This window comes from Pleurodeles waltl, chromosome 2_2 (genome assembly GCF_031143425.1).
Source record: "Pleurodeles waltl isolate 20211129_DDA chromosome 2_2, aPleWal1.hap1.20221129, whole genome shotgun sequence".
NCBI lineage: Eukaryota > Metazoa > Chordata > Amphibia > Caudata > Salamandridae > Pleurodeles > Pleurodeles waltl.
In genome coordinates, this window is record NC_090439.1 from 163,664,873 (window position 1) to 163,686,773 (window position 21,901).

The following is a 21,901-nucleotide window of genomic DNA, read 5'->3' on the forward strand; positions in this document are numbered from 1 at the left end:
TGCAATTAGGACCGTGGCGGAAACCGCCAACAAAGACAGCCCAATCCGCCACCTTTTCCGGGGCGGTTTCACCGCGGATAAAAACACAGCAGAAACAGGAATTTCTACGCGAAAACGCTCACCTCTACACACCCCATGAGGAACGAGGACACCATGGACCCAGAACTCCAAATTCTCCCTGCGATAGTCTTCCTGCTCCTCTACCAGGAGCACGAATGCCGGCGGCGATGACCACGGTGAGTACTGCACCTATGACACAGGGGAGGGGAGGGGGAAACAGGGAAACACACAAGCAACCCCCACCCTCACCCACTACAACACACACAAATGCAAATCTATACATCACAGTAACACCACCCAAGCCCCCCGGAAGAATGCAAAGACAATGGAAAATTAGTGTAACCATTATAATATATTAAAAACAAGTAGCCAGAAATATATATATACACCATGTACAAAATATATACCAAGCATAGTAGTCCAGGTAGTGCAGTAAGATAGTCCGTGGAACACTGGGACCACACGGTATGGGCAAGGCCCACACAAGATCCTCGACCATGACGGAGAGAACACTGTAGGGGCATCAGAGAGCAAGAAAACAGGCACCTCAGATGCCTCAGGTGGCGGTCTCCATTGCAGGGTCTCAGCTGCTGGCGGTCCTTCATAGCCCAACAGGCCTTTTGCTGGCGGTCCTTCATGGCCCAGCTGGGCTTGTGCTGTTGGTGGCCTCCTGGATAGCTGTGCTGGTGCTGGCGGTAGCCTCCTGGGCAGCTGGGCTGGTGCTGGTGGTGGCCTCCTGGGCAGCTGGGCTGGTGCTGGCGGTTGCCTCCTGGGCAGCTGGGATGATGGCGGTCTTCTCCGCCGTGCAGCTCTTCCCAGACTTGCTGGGTTTCTTGTGGCCCTTCCCCACCTTGGGATGTGTCACAGCTGACTCCACCTTCCCAACGGGACCCCTGGGAGCGGATTTGGTGGCTGGAGTCTTCCCCCTCTCCCGCCGGGCACTGGCCAACTTCTGATGCTTCACAGGTGGGGGACTGTCTGTGCTGTGGCTCCGTGCCACACTGGCTGCCCTGGTGGCCGGTGCACGCCACATTCCGGTGACTACAGTCACCACTGGTCCTGGAGATGTTGTGGCTGAGGTGCTAGTTCGGGACCTATGAGACGGACGGGGTGGGAGAGGTGTGGGAAAGAGGTCAAGGGTGGACAGGAAAAGTTTTTGGGAGACACTGGGACGGGTAGCTGGAGGGGGTTTGGGAGAGGAGGAAGAGGTGGTGGTTGTAGGAGGTGTACGTTTGGTGACTTTGGGTGAAGGTGCATGCGCTGGAGGCTGTCGTTAGGTGGATGGCTGTTGGGTGGGCATGTGCCTGCGTTTGTGTATCTTGGGAGGGGGCGTCACAGACACTGGGAGAGGACAGAGGGGACGTGTGAATGGTAGTGGTGGTGGTGACTGCACGTGAGTGGGGTGTGGTGGTCGGTGTGCTGGAGAGGGACGTAGTGGCTGTAGAGGTACTGCATGCAGGTATGACTGCAGACGAGACTGGGAGGGAGGAGGGAGACGAGGAGGAGGGGGACACAGTGGAGGCAGTGGATGTTGGTGTGTCTGCATGTGTGTGATGCTTGCGTGAGTGCCTGTGGGATGTGTGGTGCTTATGTTTGCCTGAGCTTCCCTTGTGTGTTGACGTGTGTGCATGTTGGTCTGTAGATGTGCTTGGGATAGGCTGAGATACAGGGGACTGGGTCGGGGTTGAGGAAGTTGGAGGGGGGAGGCTAGAGACGGGGACAATGGCTGCCATCAGTGCTGAGGCCAGAGTCTGAAAAGATCGGTGAAGGGCCGACTGACCAGAATGAATGCCCTCCAGGAATGCATTGGTTTGTTGCAACTGCCTCTCTACACCCTGGATGGCATTCAAACTGGTAGACTGCCCAACAGTGAGGGACCTGAGGAGGTCAATGGCCTCCTCACTGAGGGCAGCAGGGGTGACTGGGGCAGGGCCTGAGGTGCCTGGGGCGAAGGGGATGCCCACCCTCCTGGGTGAGCGGGCACCGGGCGAAGGCTGAGGGGCTGCTGGGAGGGCGGTGCTGGTAGGGGGGTGGCAGCTGTACCTGTAGATGCGGGGGCACAGATGTTGCCGCCACCACAAGGGAGCTACCATCAGAGGATGAGTCTGTGTCGCTGGTGTCAGCTCCTGTCTCCGCCGTGGAGCTCCCCTTGCCCTCCATCCCACTGGTGAATTCAGACTCCGTAGTGTCGCCCTCCAGGGCAATGTGGGATGCAGCTCCCTCATGCTCCGTTGCCACTGCTCCTCCGCCTGATGATGCTAATGCACACAAGAACAGGGAGACCACAAAAAGGGGGGGGAGACAGAAGAAAGACATGTTGAGTGCATGCATTACCGCTACAGTTGGCGGACACAACAGACACAGAAGCCCCCTGCACTACGCCGCGCTCTTGGGCTCCACTGTTCAATTTCTGGGAAATGGCCTACAAGGCTATGGACGACCTCTGCACACATAGATGACACAGGGGCATGACTACCTGTACTTGGCACTCTACAGAGGTGGGCTGGGGTGCCACATGGCCTGTCATACGGAGGGGCCTTGCCTACGGAACTCGCCCTGGCCTAGGGAAACCCACAGCCCTCCTCCCCCACCCAGACACCTCCACTGCGCGCAAAGTCAGCAGAATGAGAGTGTACTCACCCCCTTGTGTCTGCTGTGATGCCCTCAAGCGCCCATCCTACTCCGGGTAGGCCACCGCCAGGTTCCTGAACATCAGGGGGGTCATGGTGCGACGGGCACCCCTCCCACGTAGGGAGGCCATCCCCAGCTGAGCCTCCCCCACCTTCTTGCTCCAGCGGCGAATGTCCTCCCATCTTTTCCGACAGTGGGTGCTCTGTCTGTGGTAGACCCCCAGGGTCCGGACGTCCTTGGCCATGGCACGCCAAATATCTTTCTTCTGCTGGGCGCTGACCTATATGAAATGTACAGGGGAAAAAGAGAAGTTATTACCAACTGCACCGTCAAAGTGATTGGCCCTCATCTCTACCCTTGCCATGTGGCACATGCATTCACCGTCTTTCATGCACGCAGCACTCTCCCCCCTTCCTTCTTACATCCAGCCCTCTCCACACAGGCATAGCCCATACAGCATGCTCCCAGTGTACTTATCTGTTTGTCTGGAGGACCGTAGAGTAGCGTGTACTGGGGGAGGACCCCCTTCACGAGTTTCTCCAACTCCTCCGATGTGAGGGCAGGGGTCCTTTCCCCAGACACTCGAGCCATTGTTTCTTCCAGACCGAGGTCACAGCAGCACTTGCAGTGTATGTCCTCTCCTGTCGAAGATCAGGTATTGAGTGATTGAAGTGATAGAAAATGGCGGTCACCTCCGCGGCGGTGCATACCGTCACCGCCGGCGTACATCGCCATTGGCTCCTGGGACCCATAGGGTCCAATGTTAACCAATGCAGCATTGCGCCGCGGTCTTTGACCGCCTACCGCGACGGTGTACAACGCCAGCACAGTTACCTCCCATCCCATTGTCCCACTTTACAGGTCAGGCAGCTGCCATTTCAGGGGCCCACATGGCTTCATTTCCAACTGCATCACTCATACCTAGGCCTAGACTCAACACACATACAGGCCACCTTTTGTGTATGATAGGTGTTCTGTGTAAACTGTGGGTACGTACCTCTGAGTTGTTTGACTCTGTGATCGCTGTTGTCCTTCATAGGCACCGTCCGCTGGGACATGTGAGGAGATGGCGGCATCCTCCGGTGTACCGACCGTTGGTGGACCTGTCGACAATGGAGGAGCGACATTTGATTATCACCTACAGGCTTGACCGGGCCACAATCCAGGAACTGTGTATCCAGTTGGAGCCAGACCTGATGTCAGCAATCCGCCATCCCACAGGAATCCCCCCTCAAGTGCAGGTATTGTCAGTGGTTCATTTCCTTGCAAGTGGTTCCTTTCAGACAACAGTGGCCATGGCATCAGGGATGTCCCAGCCTATGTTTTCCAATGTGTTGTCCAGAGTGCTGTCTGCCCTGCTGAAACACATGTGGCTCTACATTGTTTTCCCTCTGGTGGAGGATTTGCCTACAGTAAAAGGAGACTTCTATGCCCTGGGACATATCCCCAAAATCATAGGTGCTATTGATGGGACACATGTGGCTTTGGTCCCCCCCGCAGGAGTGAACAGGTGTACAGAAAACGGAAGAGTTATCATTCCATGAATATGCAGATGGTGTGTTTGGCAGACCAGTACATCTCCCATGTGAATGCCAAGTTCCCTGGCTCAGAGCATGACGCCTATATCCTGCGGAATAGCAGCATCCCTTATGTGATGGGTCAACTCCAGAGGCACCGTGTGTGGCTAATAGGTGAGCACCTGGAAGCAAGTCAGTGGGAATGGTTGTCTGGGTCTGGGGATATCCCTCCAGGTTAGTGCGTGTCTAACAGTTGTCTCTCACCATTTGCAGGTGACTCTGGTTACCCCAACCTGTCATGGCTACTGACACCAGTGAGGAATACCAGGATAAGGGCAAAGGAACGCTACAATGAGGCCCATGGGCGGACTAGGAGGGTGATCGAGCGGACCTTCGACCTCCTGAAGGCCAGGTTCAGGTGCCACCATATGAAAGGTGGATCCCTATTCTACTCACCAAAGAAGGTGTGCCAGATCATCGTGGCCTGCTGTATGCTTCATAACTTAGCTTTGCAATGACAGGTGCCTTTTCTGCAGAAGGATGGTCCAGATGGCGGTGTTGTTGCAGCTGTGGAGCCTGTGGACAGTGAAGACGAGGAAGCAGGGGAAGAAGACATGCACAACAGGGACTCAGTGATCCTGCAATATTTCCAGTGAGACACTGTTAAGAATACAGAGCTGACTACTACATGTACTTTGACACTACTACCTCTCTACTGTGTGTCGTTTTCACCCAGTGTATGGTCACTGAGTTGTCACTTTCCCTTATGATTTCACAGATGTGGGTCCCACTGTGTGACATCTGCTTAGATTCCTCATGGACTAGAGCTGTGTGACATAGGTATGTTGACATTACAATGGAAAGAGCATTTAGTCACTGTAATTGCTAATACACTATTTCAAAATCACAGACAGACTCCAGATTGTTTAGTGCTTCATCTGTGTTTATTTAAGTGCTCAATATTGGAGGGGGTAGTGAAATGAAGAGGGTTGATGGGGGAGGACCCCATTCACGAGTTTCTCCAACTCCTCCGATGTGAGGGCAGGGTCCCTTTCCCCAGACACTCGAGCCATTGTTTCTTCCAGACCGAGGTCACAGTAGCACTTGCAGTGTAGGTCCTCTCCTGTCGAAGATCAGGTATCGAGTGATTGAAGTGATAGAAAATGGCGGTCACGTCCGCGGCGGTGCATACCGTCACCGCCGGCGTACATCGCCATTGGTTCCTGGGACCCATAGGGTCCAATGTTAACCAATGCAGTATTGCGCCGTGGTCTTCGACCGCCTACCGCAACAGTGTACAATGCCAGCACAGTTACCTCACATCCCATTGTCCCACTTTACAGGTCAGGCAGCCGTCATTTCAGGGGCCCACATGGCTTAATTTCCAACTGCATCACTCATACCTAGGCCTAGACTCAACACACATACAGGCCCCTGTATGAGGGGTGATGGCGGAGGAATGTCCCTGGCAGAGTCCAGTCTATTAGTCTCCCAGGTGCATTGCCCATATGGGCATAGGAAGTGGAGCTGGGGCAGTTTCAGTATGGACAGGGTGACAAAGTGGGACAGTAGGATGACAATCAGGGTGGTCTCATTTCTTGGCAGGGTCTTGGCATTGTGCTGTGTTTTTGTCCTGGATCTCAGGGACCGTTTGCGGGGTGGTTCTTCCTCTGCAGGGGGTGGGGTGCTGGTGTGGTGTTCCTGTGGCGGTGCCTCCTGTCCACTAGCTCCGGCGGAGGTGGTGGGCAGTTCATCGTCCATGCTAGTGTCAGGGGCCCCTTGTAGTGCCACAGTGTACCTCCTGGTGTTCACAAGTTCCTACAGCACCCCTACGATGGTGCCCAGGGTGGAGTTGATGGTTCTGAGTTCCTCCCTGAAGCCCATATACTGTTCCTCCTGCAGGCGCAGGGTCTCCTGAAACTTGGCCAGTACCGTTGCCATCGTCTCCTGGGAGTGGTGGTAGGCTCCCATGATGGAGGAGAGGGCCTCGTGGAGAGTGGGTTCCCTTGGCCTGTCCGCCCCCTGTCGCACAGCAGCCCTCCCTGTTCCCCTGTGTTCCTGGGCCTCCGTCCCCTGGACTGTGTGCCCACTGCCACTGCCCCCAGGTCCCTGTTGTTGTTGGGGTGGTGGGTTATCCTGGGTTCCCTGTAGTGGTGGACACACAGCTGATTGACGTGTCCTGGGGACGGAGGTATGGGCCCGCTGGGTGGGTGCTGTGCTGGTGTTTCCAGAGGGTGGAAGGTCTGTAGTGGCCTGTGACTGTGTGATGGGAAACGACTGTCCCGAGGTCCCCGATGGTCCGGGCTGGTCATCTAGATCCAGTAGGACAGAGGTGCTGTCATCACTGTGGGCCTCTTCTGTTGGTGGTGTGGACATGTGTGGACCATCCTGTCCGGTGACGTTGGGTAGGGGTCCTGCAGGGGTATAAAAGGATGGTTATTACATCTGTGTGTGTCATGGTGTGCAATGGGTGGGTGACCGTGTACCCCAGTGCTTGCATTCCTGTGTGAGACCTTGTGTGAGGATGGTTTAGGGGGTTGTATGGGTATGTGCAGTGGGCATGCTTTAGTGATGGTTGCTTTGTTGTTGCATGCAGGGCTTGGTGTTGGGATGGGTGGTTTGTGATATTGGGACATAAGTGAGGAGTTGGGGTGCTGGGGGTGAGGGTGAGGGTGGGGGTATGTGATAGCATGCAGCTAGGGTGGGGGTTTTAATAGTTAAGATTTGACTTTCCAGAGTCCATTCCTCCACCTACTCCTGCGAGGCCCTCAGGATGCAGAATCTCCAAGACCTGCTCCTCCCATGTTGTTAGTTGTGGGGGAGGAGGTGGGGGTCCGCCGCCAGTCCGCTGAACCGCCAGGTGGTGTCTTGAGACCACGGAACGCACCTTCCCCCGTAGGTCGTTCCACCTCTTCCTGATGTCCTCCCGATTTCTTGGGTGCTGTCCCACTGCGTTGACCCTGTCCACTATTCTTCGCCATAGCTCCATCTTCCTTACAATGGAGGTGTGCTGCACCTGTGCTCAGAATAGCTGTGGCTCTACCCGGACGATTTCCTTCACCATGACCCTGAGCTCCTCCTCCGAGAACCTGGGGTGTCTTTGCCGTGCCATGGGGTGGTGTAGGTGATATGTGGGGTGGAGTGTGTGGTGATATATATGCTGATATGTAGTGGTGGTGATGTGTGAGGTGCGGTGAAGTTCTGTGGGTGTTGGTGTTGTGTGCCTGTGGATGCTGTTGTTCTTGCTGGTGCTCTCTCTCTGGCCTTCTCTCCGTAATTGTGGTTGTAGGGGTTTGTGGGTGATGTGGGTGTGTGTTTTATATTGTAATGGGTGTGTGGGAGTGGTGTGTGCATGTGTATCAGGTGTGTGTATTTTGAATTGTCCAATGTGGCTGGGTTTTGTAGATGTGTGTGTATTTTGTGCGCGGCGGTGTGTACAGCCAATGGAATACCGCGGTTGAAAGATTCGTGTGTCGTGATAGTGTGGGTTTATTTCCGTTGGCGTGACGGTGAAGGTTTTGTTTTCGCCAGTTTATCACTGACCTTTGGTGTGGCGGACTTGTGTGGGTGTCTGAATTTTGGCGGATTCTGAAATGTGGGTCATAATAGCAGTGGCGGAATTCCGCGGCCGCGGCGGTGTGTTGGCGGTCTTCTGCACGGCGGTAAGCAGCTTTTACCGCCAATGTTGTAATGACCCCCTTTGTCTGTCCTGGTAGGCCATGCTTCTATCAACAAGTCCAGCATACTAGATTACAGAGTGCCTAGCCGCACTCTTTATTCATCTGTACTACAACCAGCACATCTCCCTTGTTAACAATCAACTTTTTGTGTGCTCTTTCTGCCCCCTCCCTAACACCACCGTAGCCTTTGTTGCTGAAAAAGTATAAGCAAGCAGAATGTTTTGGTACAGTGCCCCTTGCAGTTCACTGTTACCCACTGAGCATGAATCAAGCCCCAGAAGCAAGCCACAAATTTCTGAAACTTAGACACTCTGAGGAGTCCAGGATACTTTGGTATGAATGAATTGCACAACAGTTTAGGGTAACCTCAAACGTCAGTTAAGAACACACATTTTCCTCATATTTAGGAGGGAGAAAGTTCTAGAAGCTGCACAGATTCACACGATACTTTCTACCCAGCATTCCCACACTTGTAATAAAACGTTACCCTACTTGTGTCAACCAGCATTTGTGCAGGGGAGGCAGAGGTATACACCCTGGCACCAATCAGGAAGTGATATAAGTGGGCACTACTGGTGCTTACTCTTTTCACTTTCCATCTGTGACATCATCGTGTTGTTTGGCACGTATGCGTCACAGATGGGCAGGGGTGGGAGCTTAACTGGAAATTATTTTGTTTTATCCCCCACCTTTCGGAAAAAAAGACGTTCCAGTGTGTGTACTGGAGGTTCCGTTCATAGCCTCCCCTGCACCAGCTACTGGCCAGCGGCCACAGTAGAGAGGCATTGCAGGCATGAACCCCTGGGCAACGGCGGCAATTTAGAGGGGAACGGAGCTTTTTGACTGCTATTGAGGAGTGGGCCTGGTCCTTGAGGCACCCCTTCTCCTTACAACAGGTTGCAGGGAAGCCCTATGGTATCCCACAGAACACTGCCTACAATAAGACTAGTTGAAGGATGAATTATATCTAGGTCGTGTTTCTCATTCCTTTACTTGCTTTGTAACGCCAAAATGGTATAGAGCTTCGGTGGTGGAAGGGTGAAAGCTACTTCTAAATGGAACATGCCCCGCAAAAATGCAGCCTGGCCTAACCTGACAAGCTCACCATTGTGATTCACCCAGCACTTGTAAAGAAATGGTTGAGCAGTGATATATTTATTGCCCAACAATACCATATAAGCCTTACATTATACATACTTCTGTTTATTTTGTTAAGCAAATGCACGCTCCGTCTGGGGCTAGCTTTACCATCACATTTTTTTGTTTCACAGCTTTACTGTGCGTTTTGAGCATTGTATACAAATTTCATCCATTTTAAGAATACCTTTTATGTTCATAACCTCTACATTAAATTTTAATCCGGACTATTGTAGTATCATGTTGTTTTTTGGCTGTGATTTAAGAATCATCCACTAATATGTTAGTTACCCTCTCTAATAATGTGCAGTATTAGAAAATATGATTGCCTATTGTTGTGAATATAAATGTGCCTATTGTTGTGAATATAAATGTTTCATTGTACAGTTTCGTGGAAGTCTTTTTGAAAAGTGTTAATTTACAATTCATTTTATTTCTATATATCATGGTACTCAGGGCATCTTATGTCACTGAAGTCCATGGTGTGACCAATCACACTTTTAAATGTTCTATGTTCTCTAGAATGTATGTATTATTAAGTATTTCCGAGGTATAATGCAAATTACACATACAAATTACATTCCACTTATCCCACTCCATGTTTTGTGTTTCCAATATTGTAGGTATGGCAAACCTGGGTGCAATGCAGAAACCTGTGACTATTTTCTCAGTTATCGGCGAATCGGAGCTGATGTAGAGTTTGAAATGAGTGCTGATACCGATGGCTGGGTAGCAGTGGGATTTTCTTCAGACAAGAAAATGGTGAGAACTAGACACCTTTTATGTTTCTTATTTTTATATGTATATTCCCATTAAACTGTAATCTAATAAACTACACCTATACCTTTTCACAATACACAAGCCTAATTTTGAACAACAATCCAAATATGTATTATATCCTCATATACGGAAGAGGTCCAAAGGTATCGTTGAGATAGAAGTTAGTTCAGTTCCTGCTTGACTCCAGAGCACAGTGTTTAGCAACAGGGCAATTACCAATGTCCCATAAATAAATGTGCTATTCAGTTTTCCACACCCAGGGGACCTTTCTACACACAGACATGACTACCAGTGATATCTGAAGGACCACCAGCAAAAGCACCCAAAGGGTCAACCACACCTCATAAAGCCTATAAGTACATCTTTATTGGTTACTCCTTCAAGATTGTGCAGTCGAACTGGTCTGATCAACACCTCTAAGCTTCATAAACCAGACATTGTGGGCTCAGCAGAACCCATTTACTCGCATGTGTGGAATCCTACCATAATATTGAGAGCTTTCAGATATGAAACTTGTGAAACTGTATATCTTTACAACAGGGGATCGGTCTCATGATATTTTTGAATCCAAAATTACAAAATTCTGATAGATCATCAGAGTCAGCATCATTCTCTGGTGATGATTCAACTGGACAACTAAACAACTAGAAAACTACAATGTAGTATGTACACCAAGTTATTAAGTTTCCTAGAAACAATGATTTGCACCCTGTCCAAGTAGGGACCCTCACTCTAGACAGGGTAAGGGAGCCACACAGCTAAGATAACCCCTGTTCACCCCCTTCGTAGCTTGGCTAAAGCAGTCAGGCTTATCTCAGAGGCAATGTGTAAAGTATTTGTACACACACACACACATAGTAACACAGTGAAAACACCGCAAACATACTCAATACTAGTTTAGACAAATAGCCAATATTGTTCTGAATATAACAAGACCAAAATGACCAAAATCCAACATATAGAAGCAACAATACAAATTTTCAAAGATTAAACTTCAGTATAGCGTTTAGAAACGCAATGGTTCCAATGGGGGCTATCACAACATCGTTGACGGAGTCGTTCCCAACAGTCAAACACCACTCGCGAGGGAGGTACAGTACCTTTGAAAATGCTGAAACAAATATGTTGCACGGAGTCGGGGAGGTGAGGCATCGCTGAAGACAGCGCGGTGTGGGTTCCTTACTGCTCCCAGGGAGGTGAGGCATTGTTTCTTTACTGAGAGAGAGGGGAAGTGAGGCATCGGTTCCTTACAGTTGTAGGAGAGGTGATGCGGTGTTGGTGGTGAGGCGTTGGTTCCTTACGATCTAGCGGGTCGATTAATCCAGCAGGTAGAGATGTGAGGCACCGACTTTGTGGTGTCAGGATCACACCACGGCGTCACAGATGCTGCGGGTGTTCCAGGCATCAGTACTCATGCTGCGGTGGGACTTTGGAGGTGCTGCAGCAGCGTCGGGCCTGTGGCATCGGTCGTTGCACTCAGTGGGAACCACGGCTCTGGTGCAGGCAGAAGCATGGAGTCAGACAGCAGCACCAGTTCTGAAGTCGCTTGCAAGTCGATGTACTTGGTTTCTTCTTGATTTTATCAGAACTCACATCCAAGGGCAAAGGGAGTGGATTTGGCACTACTTGGCAAGTCAGGACTATCAGCAAGAAAGCCCAGGTGCTGGCAGATGCAGTCTATGATGTCCTTGAGACTTCACAACAGGAGGCACGCTCAGTTCAAGCCCATGGAGAACTTTGGAAAGCAGAATGTAGAAAGCAAAGTTCAGTCCTTTCACCCCCAGGGAAGAAGTAGCAGCAGCAGGCCAGTACAGCAAAGCAACAGGCAGAGTGGTTGGTCCTCCTCAAGCATCCAACTCTTCTCCCTGGCAGAATGTCCTCAGTGCAGAAGTGTTCTGAAATTGTGGGGTCAGCAGTTCAATACTTACACTTGTTTCTGCCTTTGAAGTAAGCAAACTTCAAATGAAATTCTTTGTAGTGCACAAGACCCTGCCTTCCCAAGTCCTGGTCCCAGACACACTCTAGGGGGTTGGCGACTGCATTGTGTGAGGAAACGCACAACCGTATTTAGGTGCAGGTGTCAGCTCCTTCCATCACTTATTACCACGAAGACCCATCAGGATATGCAGGACACACCTCAGCTCCCTTTGTGTGACTGTCTAGAGTGAATTCAAAAACAGCCCAACCGTCACTCTGACCCAGACGTGCATTCAGCAGCCAGGTCGAGGCACAGAATGGTTAAGGAAGAAAATGCCCACTTTCTAAAAAGTGGCATTTTCAAACTTACAATCTAAAAAGCAACTTTACCAATGGATGTATTTTTAAATTGTGAGTTCAGAGACCCCAAACTCCTTTCTCTTTCTGCTCCCAATGGGAAACTGCACTTAAAATATATTTCAAGGCAAGCCCCATGTTACCCTATAGGAGAGACAGACCTTACAATAGTGAAAACTGAATTTAGCAGTATTTCACTATCAAAACATGTAAAACACACCAGTACATGTCCTACCAGTTAAATACACTGTACTCTGCCCATAGGGCCGCCTTGGGCCTACATTAGGGGTGACTTACATGTAGTAAAAGGGAAGGTTTGGGCCTGGCAAGCAGGTGCACTTGCCAGGCCGATCTAGCAGTTCAAAATTGCACACACAGACACTGCGGAGGCAAGCCTGAGATGTTTACAGGGCTACTCATGTGGGTGGCACAATAAGTGTGCAGGCCTGCCAGTAGCATTTGAGTTACAGGTCCTGGGCACACCTGGTGCACTATACAAGGGTCTTACTAGTAAATCAAAAATGCCAATCATGGATACACCAATTACCAATAACATTTAGCCAGATAGTACTTGCACTTTAGCACTGGTCAGCAGATGTAACGTGCCCAGAGTCCTAAAACAGCAAACACAGATCTGAACAAATAGGAGGAAGAAGGCAAAAAGTTTGGGGATGACCCTGTAAAAAAGGCCAGGTCCAACAATCCCTTATGTTCTCTATTTTTAAGAAGGGTGCAGTTCTCACCTGATCTCACTATGGATTCTCTAGTTAAAAATCTTGTTAGCAAAGTTAGAGCAGCGGGCAGAGGAACAGACCATGTTTTCGCATATTGAATACAGGTTTCTCAAGGGAATTGGGAATGTTGAGGAGTGTCTCAACCTTGGCCTACTCATGGGGATATATACAGGGGACAAGAGGGGGTCCTATTTATCTGGCCTTTATGGGTTTGTCGAGCACCTTCAACTTCGTCAATCACCGCCAACTTTTCCACTTGATATTAGAGATGGAGGTCGGCAAATCTATTGTTCTTATGGACATTTATATCGGAACACCGGCGTGGGTCAGATAGGGAGTTAGTGGAAAATGTTGCTATTCTTTTGGCACACTCAGAGAGGTGTAGGAGGAGGTGTATGCTTGCACCATTCTTTTTCACCTTCTATATTATCAATCTGGAAGGGATGTTGGGTGAGCGGTGCAGGGCCATGCCCCAAATTGGTCATCGTCCGATGCCGGCCCCCTGGTATGCCGGCAATGCAGCGTTAATGTCCCTTCCCTCAAATGGACTACAGGCTTTACTGAACGTGTTAAAACTTTTTATGGTCAACCTTGACCTTAAAGTCAATTTAGGAAAGCCTTTTATAATGAAATGTGAGTACAAATCTAGTTAGTCTGCCTCATTTAAGATTATGGGTGCCCATTTTATTTTTTTATCTGGGGTCGTGTTTGATGTGCGTGGGCCCTTGCAACAGCTTCTCGAAGCTAAAAAGCATAACTTTGACAAATCTTTTGAAGATCTTTTCGGATTTGCAGCTAAGTTAGGAAAGAAACCTCTAAAAGAAATGGGCCTTATTTGTCACGCACAATGTGTAGCAATAGCGACTTATGGGACAGGAGTACTAGGGTATGTTGATGCTGTAAGCTTACAGCTATCTGAAAATGCTTTTTTAGGAGTCTGCTTGCACTACTGAAAAGTTGTCCCAGTATATTTTTGTCATAAGGAACTTGGTTTGCCTTTCCTGGAAGATCGTGTTAGGATCTGTCATCTGCTATGCTGGCGTATGCTTTGAACAGAAGGAGAGGCCAGCTATAATAGACTGACAGAGATTGTTTAAAACTATCCTTTGCTCTGGATATTCCATGGTTAAATTATATTGCCAATGCGACATTCTGGGCAGAAAAGACTTGTTCAGTGCTCCAGAGTTGATATTAAATAATAGCAAGAAGGCGCTCAAGACTTTATTGATGATCGTGTTATTCGAATAAAGATACAATAAGGGATGTAACAAGCCCAGTATTGAAGCACATATCTTGTTGCTCGTAAAGATAGTTTACAACTTTACTTAAAGTATGTGACTTACATCAAACACAGATTCGTTCAGATGTAAATCTGTGTTTCGCCTGGTGACATTACCAGCCAGGCTTGCTAAATGTTCCTGAGGAGCAAAGCACGTAGAACATTCTGTTCTTTTGTAAATGTTACGATAAGCCCAAATAACAGTTTACTGTTCTACTAATGCAGACTTTTAAATCTAGTCAACATAGACCTGCCTTAATATTACTGCAACAATTACACACAATTGAGATCTCTAATTCTGTTCCCCATCCATTCATCAGGCTTTACATAAATACACGATAAAATCTTGAAGATGTAGTTATTTTTTATTTTTATAATAAGACTATGGGGGTTATTACAACTTTGGAGGAGGTGTTAATCCGTCCCAAAAGTGACGGTAAAGTGACGGATATACCACCAGCCGTATTACAAGTTCCATAGGATATAATGGACTCGTAATACGGCTGGTGGTATATCCGTCACTTTTGGGACGGATTAACACCTCCTCCAAAGTTGTAATAACCCCCTATGTCTATGTATAATAGTTTAGCTTTTCAGTAAGATGTCGACCTATTGATTCAGTGTTTTTAATGTTTAGTGATACTATTGATTAATAAGACTTTATTATATGCATTGCACTTTTATAGTGTTAACTATAACTGTTTAAAGTTTCTAATTAATGAATGTGTTCTTCGTTAGTTAATGTTCAGCGGGAAGGTATTTTGTGGTTCTGGCAATAGTTATACCTATTTTTGGCCCCTTTGAAATAGTGGTATGTCAGGAGGAACTATCTAAAACCCCAGCATGTGGCCTACACCTGAAACACATGCAATGAACACATAGACATGTTGTTGGAAAAACTTGGGCCACAGTTTATTAAACATTGATTTATAGCACTTAGCCCCCACCATTCTTTATTGAGGGCCATAAATTATTCGAGCCTGTCGTAAATCTCCTTGATATAGTTGAACCTGCCATAAATCACTCTGACATTTGTGGGCCATAACACAGGGCCGTTAATCATTTTGTTGGCACGCCCAACATAAATTATTCAGACAATTATACATGTAGCAATACCATAAATCACTTATCCACAAATCTATCAAATGGTTTTGTTTGGAGTACATTGAGCTTTGGCACTGGTGTTTGTCCTTTCGTGTGTGTGGGGGAGCACTCCTTTTTAACCATTTTAGGCTTAACTCGCTACCTTGGTGACTCGTTGTGTCCTGCCCTCTGGAGGACCTGGGCTGCGAGCAACGGGTTTCTTGTACCCCCTCTACCAACTGTCTTACCCCGCAGTAAGGCATCCCAAGATTATTAGTTCTGCCACCCTGCCATGTCTGGTGTAGCCTCCCCCTTCTCCTTACACTTTTATGACACTGCTGCCTTTGGGTTACCACCAAAAGGCGGCTCCCCCGAAACTTTAGTCACCTATTGGCACCCCACTAGTTTCATTGCTGCCCAGAAGTTGGGCTAGAATACCTCTGTCACTTCTGTGGACAAGTGCACCTTGTCATCATGGAAGTACTCCGGCCTCTGCAGGTTTATGAGGCCGTGCCTGATGCTTTCCCAGCCATAAGCCATGCAAATCTTTTTCACTGCCATGTTAAGTTTCTTTCTTGATTTATCCAGTGCACCTGCCAATTCAGCTCCCATCCAATACTGCCTGGTTTGATCTCTGACCAAACCAACATTGTGCTACCAAAGAGTCTGGTGGCTTGCATTGGATCCCCCCTAATGCACACTAGGAGCTCCCTCCTGCCCAGTTGTACCAGATCTTTGTCCCCAAGGTGTATGATGAAAATGTCTGTTTTTTTGGGCCGGGTTGCTGGTAGCTTCCCCAGCGTCGGCCTCAGTTCTTCCCACTTCATCCTAGACAGCCCGAACCACTCGATGTATGTCATCTGTGGGTATAGGTCTTTCTAAGGTCCCCTGCAGTTCCACTTTGCCTGGGTTTTCTTCATGAATGAGTGTCCGGCCCCCACTGTGTCTTGCACTTTATACCTGTTGGTGATGCAAGTGCAGTAATGTCAGCCTCTTGCCCCCCAGTTGCCCGCCATTTCCCCTTTTGCAGTCTGGGTTTCTGCTGGTTTCTTGAAAGTGTGGGTGTGTGTAGGGGGTGGTTTGTTACAGAATGTCCTTACTCCTGCCCACGGTGCTGACCCCTGTTGTAGCTCTTATATGCATTGGAGTGTCACCTACCCACCTCCTTAATGCCTGTGGTTAACACTCTATAGCAGGCTGCAGATGTCACCACCCCTATGCAGAATGAGTGTATGCCAAAGCAGTCAGCCAACAACCTTGCTTTAGACAGTGCCTTCTTCAGCACTGCTTTCACTGGAATGTGCTCAAGCACTCTCTGTTGTTGTGCAGAAAAAGTACTCCATTTCCTTCTGGTCTACTCATTAAGTATTTCCTGACATTGCACACCAGTCATAAGTTGTGATCGTACAGGCACCTCAGCTCCACCTTGGCTCCCTTACCCAGCTGGTCCGTTTTGGATCTCCTCAAGAGCATTTGCATCTGCCCAATGCCTATCTGTACATTCTGACTTTTCAGGTATGCCTCGGATCCCCCATCTTTGGGAAGGCTTATTCTAAATGCCCTAAAGAATGCTAGTACAAATGCTACTTTAAAAAGCGTGTTCTTGATGGTGTCTGCGCACACTGTATCCAGTGCCCCATCAGCAGCTTCAGTGTGTGGAATTCGATTTGGCGCCTTGTATCCTGTGTAGGCTCCTTCAGCCTCCACCACCCTTTCATGGCTGTCCTTATGTAGTGTGAGCTGGTGGGGTCCCTTCCCATTACTATTCTGCTAAACTGTGCCACTGCTGTTAGACATGCCTGCGCCCATGACTTTGACTTCTTCTGGTTGAACGCCCACATTATGAAACCTTCTGCTGCCCTGCTTGTCGCCACGTAATTGTCAAACACTCTCAGCCCTGTTACCTTCTGGACTGTCTGTGCATATGTTGCATGCTCTATTAAGTGGGACAGATCGCTTCTACTGAACCCCATAGGCTGTTCAGGAATGGTGTCATCCCATGTTCTGCTTCGGGCTCCAATCTCTTGAATTTCTCCATCTGGAAACGAGATTGCATCTGCGTTAGCATTATTTACTCCGGAGACATGCCTCACCTTGATGTCTAGGTTGTTTGCTAGCTGCAGCTTAACCAAGGGGCATATTTATACTCTGTTTTTGCTGAATTAGTGTCAATTTTGTTATGCTAATTCAGCGCAAACGTAACTCCATATTTATATTTTGGCGGTATACATTTCTAGCGAAAAAATATTGGAGTTAAAGTCATTTTCTACCTGCGGAAAACTATCTTGCATCATTGAGATGCAAGGTAGGTGTTCCTGGGCAAAAAATGACTCTAAGGCCCTAACGTCTTATTTATCCTCCTCCTGTGCAAAAATGGTGCACAGGAGGGAGGCGGGCCTAAATAATGCAGCTAAGCCTGCTTAGTGCCATTATTTAATGCTTAGGTCAAGGCAGGCGATAGGGGACCTGTAGGCTTATTTCTGTGGTGGAACACTATGGAATAAGCCCACAGGTGCCCTCCCCAGGCCCTGGGTACACCCCCACCCACACCAGAGGGACAACGGAGGATGGGGGACCTCATCCCAGGTAAGTATAGGTAAGTACAGGTAAGTATTTGGTTAATTTCTTTTAAGTTCCATCAGGGCCCCTGAAATTGGCCCCCATGCACGGCACTAGGTGCAATGGCCATGCCCAGGTGACCCTTGCCCCCTGTGCTGGCCATTGGGGTGGTGGGCATGACTCCTGTCTTTTATAAGACAGGAGTCATGTGGTATGGTAGCTTTAGCGTCAGAAAATTACGCTAGGCTGGTTACAGTCATTTCTTTTACTCTGGCCAGCATGTCATTTTTTAATGCTAAACCCACTACTCCCATACCGCCACCCCACCTAGCTAACGTCATTCTCTATGACGTTAGCCCACCCTTTGTGCCGGTTTGCCCCATTCCATAAATAAGATGCCCGACCAGTGTCTTGGAATGACGGTAGCCAGCGGTATACTTTTTTATGCTAAACTGCGTTAGCTCAGTTTAGCGCCAAAAACTATAAATATGGGCCCAAGTGTCTAAGCATTTTCAGTACTAATGGGCAATGGGATGCCCCTATTCTAATTGTTTGCACCACTGCCTGATTATCTGACCATAGAGTGATCTTCATGTTCATCAGCTGCCTTGCCATATTGTCAGTGACACCACTATGGGGAACAGTTCCAGTGGTGTGATGTTTCTGGTGAGGCCTGCCATAACCCATTCTCCTGCCCATTCTTTAGCGCACCACCTGTTATTTAGTATCACTCCAAAACTTAGGCTGCCGGATGCATTTGTGTAAAGCTCTATCTGTTTTGCTGATACCCATCCTTCTCTCCAGATGAGAGTTCCATTAAAACCCTTCAGAAATACCAGCCATGTTTGGTCCCTTTTCACCCCTGCTCCCAGTCTCGTATAGGTATGTTTTTTTTCTTTTTTTCGGAGCCCTCTGGTCAGTTGTATAAGCCTTCTGGCAAAGACCCTTCCTCATGGGATGACTCTGGCTGCAAAATTCAATGTTCAGATGAGCTCCTGCAATTCCCCCAGGGTGCCTTTCTGTTTATCCAAAAGCTTCTGTATGTCTCTCCTCACAGCCTGTATTTTGTCCTGGTTCATGCTGGATGTGCCTACTTTGGAGTCCAATACTATGTCTAAGAACACCAGCTTCATAGTGGGTCCCACTGTTTTGTCATCTGCCAATACACTCCTAGTTCTGCTGCTATGGCATGGAAAGTCCTTAGCAGTTCGCCGCACTCCAACCTATCTGGCTTGCTTACAAACAGAAAATCTAGATAGTGCAGCTTACTGCCCCATGGTGACGCTTATGTAGGGTCCACTCTAGGAAGGAGCTGAAACATTTGAAATAGGTGCATGAAATAGAGCACCCTATGGGCAGTGCCTTGTCGAAATATGTGTCCCCTTCTAATTTGAAACCCAGGAGGTGATAGCTCTCTGGGTGGACCGGGAGTAGGCTGAAAGTGGATTCAATGTCTGATTTCGCCATCAGGACCCCTCGCCCCATTGAGCGCATTATGTCTACTGTCTCCTCAACTGATGCATACCCGATTACGCAGTCCTCTGGGGCTATTCCATGGTTCACTGATCCACCTTCTGGATGTGAAAGGTGGTGGATTAGTCTGAACTGGCCCTGTTCTTTCTTGGGTACTACACCTAGGGGTGATATAATGAGTTCTGGAGGGCCACCACCTTTCAGCAGTCCTTCCACCCTCTCCAGCTCCTTATCCTTGTTGATTTTCTTCCTGACTACTTCTGGATGCTCACTTGCCAGGCAGAGGTTCTTTGGTACCGCACCAAGGACTCTGCCTTTGGGTGGGTTTCTAAATCCTTGTTCAAAGCCTCCACACAGTAATTTGGCATCTGCTTGGTTATCATATTAGTTGGCTTGTTGCCTCAGCCTGTATGTGTTTATAGGAGACCTAGCCAACTCCACTTCTTCCTCTAGCCAATCTTTGCATTCACAATGGCTATCTCTTTCTCTCTTTGTCCCTCTTGAGACTGACTTTCTTGCTCTTCTTGCATTCTGCTGCTGGGTGTTTGCCCTCGCATATGGAGCATATATGCCTGAATTTGCACGCTGCACCCCAGGTACATTTAACCATGTCGTACTTATAACAAATAGACGATGCACCTTTCCCTGACTGTGTACCCTTCCAGCTTGTGTAGTGTGGCTCTTTTTGTACTCTCCCAGGGCCAAATCTCCTGTGGTTGCGCTTGCCTGACTCTGCCCTTTGATTCCCTGGTCAGCCCCCCACACCTGTATGGGTGGCGGCTAAATTCTTCCTCCTTCCATCTCCGACTCCACCCTCTCTGGTGATGGGCACCCTTGATTGCCCGCCTCAGCCCCCAGTGATGGAGCCCTCCCACTAGGGGAGCCTTGTGTGACCCTGACATCTTTGAGAGCCTCCTCCCCACTCCCTCCTGTTGTGCCCAAGCACCCTTTATTCACAAACAGCAATAGTGCAAATGTTTTTAAGGATTCTTGAACTAATACACTTATTGGCTCACCATTGTTCGCCTTTGCCCTCTTGCTAGGCCCTGGATACGCCATAGCTGCTACTGCTCCTCCTGTACTCTTCTTTTCTCTTTTTTTATTGTCTCTGCCTGCATTCCGGTGCCACTTCCTTGGCTCCTTGCTGGCTGCCTCCTCTTCCCTGGCTGTCTCTGTGCTGCCTGCGTCACTATGTGCCTCTTGCATTGCCTGCTGTCCTGGAACCTCTCTCCTGATTTGCCTCAGGATCCACTCCTTGCTCTGTATCGCCACAGCCTCCCATGCACCTTTGTCTCCTCCAGATCGGTCTGCTGACTGGTGTCTTGGCCTTCCATGGTTAAGTATGCTGTGGTATTATATATGTTTGTCTATACACAATGATGTACTTTTCTGCTCTTCTGGCTGCTGGGTTGTGCCACCTCAATAGGCTGTCCCCAGCTGCCTGTTCTTTAGTGGCCCCAGACAGGCCGCAGTTGCCCATACGGGCTATTCGAGCCTGTCCTTTGCCTCCCTATTCTGTTTTCCTGCTTGCTGCCCAACGCAGGCCGCGTCACCCTTGTGGGTTGTCCTCAGTTGTTACTTTGCACTTCTGTAACCAGGTCATGTCACCCCAAGGCGGTCCCTGACCACTGTTTGTCTTCTCTGTTTGCAGCTGGACTTTCTTTTTGTTTTTTCTTTTTTAGATGTGTCCAGTTGGTGAGGAGCAAATGCCTGCCCTCCCCCAATATCTTTTGCCCTGTTTGCTGCAAGCTGCTTTGTGGTCACTGCCCCGCTGTTTCTTTCTTTTATGCTTCTTAGCAGCTCTTTTTTTCTGCCAACTCTGTTAACTTGCCCAGACTATTGGTTGCCACTGGTTGCTGTGTGTTCCTCCGTTGCCGAATCTGTGCCAAAACCTGTACTATTCTACTTCGTGACAAATGACTCTCAGATTGCCACAACCAAATCTGCCATGGCTACTCGACTAGGAAACCTTAGTGGTAGGCTGTAAGTGAATTAACACCTCTCCTTTGAAATCTGCAAGTTGGATTTCCAACTGAATGGACCTTGTTGGTCCAAAACCTCCCTGCTGAACTCGCCTGCCCTTGTATTTTGGGGCAGCCCCCGCAGCTTGAACCCACCAGTGCGTCCCTTCCCGTGTGCAGTCTTACTTCCTTGTTTGGTGACAAAGGGTTAACCCGACGGGGCGGGCATGGTTTGGATGCCTCGTCCCTCCGTGCTGCTCCTCCCAGCTCCCTCGCTCACCAGCCTGGCTACTGACTCTGACACACTGCTCCTGGTGACCTCCCTCACTCGACCTGGGTTGCGGTAGTGACTTCACTCCTACGATGGCTGCTCTTCTCGTCCTAAGCCGCTGCTGGACCCCACCCACTCCTGGACTGTCTCCCTGCCCTGCTCCACAGGGACCTGGTCTGTGGCAGTGTCCTCCTTCCGACAACGGCTGCTTGAGTCACCACTGGCTCACTGGATCCTGGATTGCCTCTCTGACCTGCTCCGCCGGAACCTGGGATGTGGTGGTATCTTCGCTTCCTCACCGGCTGCTGGCTGCCCCAGGCTGATGAGCACTCACAGGTAAGTGGGGGGGGGGGTGCTCCTTGTGCTGGATGCGATTCAGAAGCCCACAACGCTGTACTGCTTATTCCTATTTTCTCTTTGAATCACTGCCTGGCTGCCCTGCTGAAAGATGGTGTCCCAGCC

The 21,901-nt window shown here is 49.1% G+C and overlaps 1 protein-coding gene across 2 annotated transcripts in view; it reads left to right on the plus strand.

Moving 5' to 3' along the window:
- FRRS1L (ferric chelate reductase 1 like) overlaps positions 1 to 21,901 on the plus strand; it is a 190,274-nt gene that overhangs the window by 88,262 nt on the left and 80,111 nt on the right. For both annotated transcript variants that reach the window (XM_069219559.1, XM_069219560.1), the window contains exon 3: positions 9,649 to 9,787. In XM_069219559.1, coding sequence (XP_069075660.1) covers positions 9,649 to 9,787 — 139 coding nt within the window. The remainder of the gene's footprint in view (positions 1 to 9,648; positions 9,788 to 21,901) is intronic.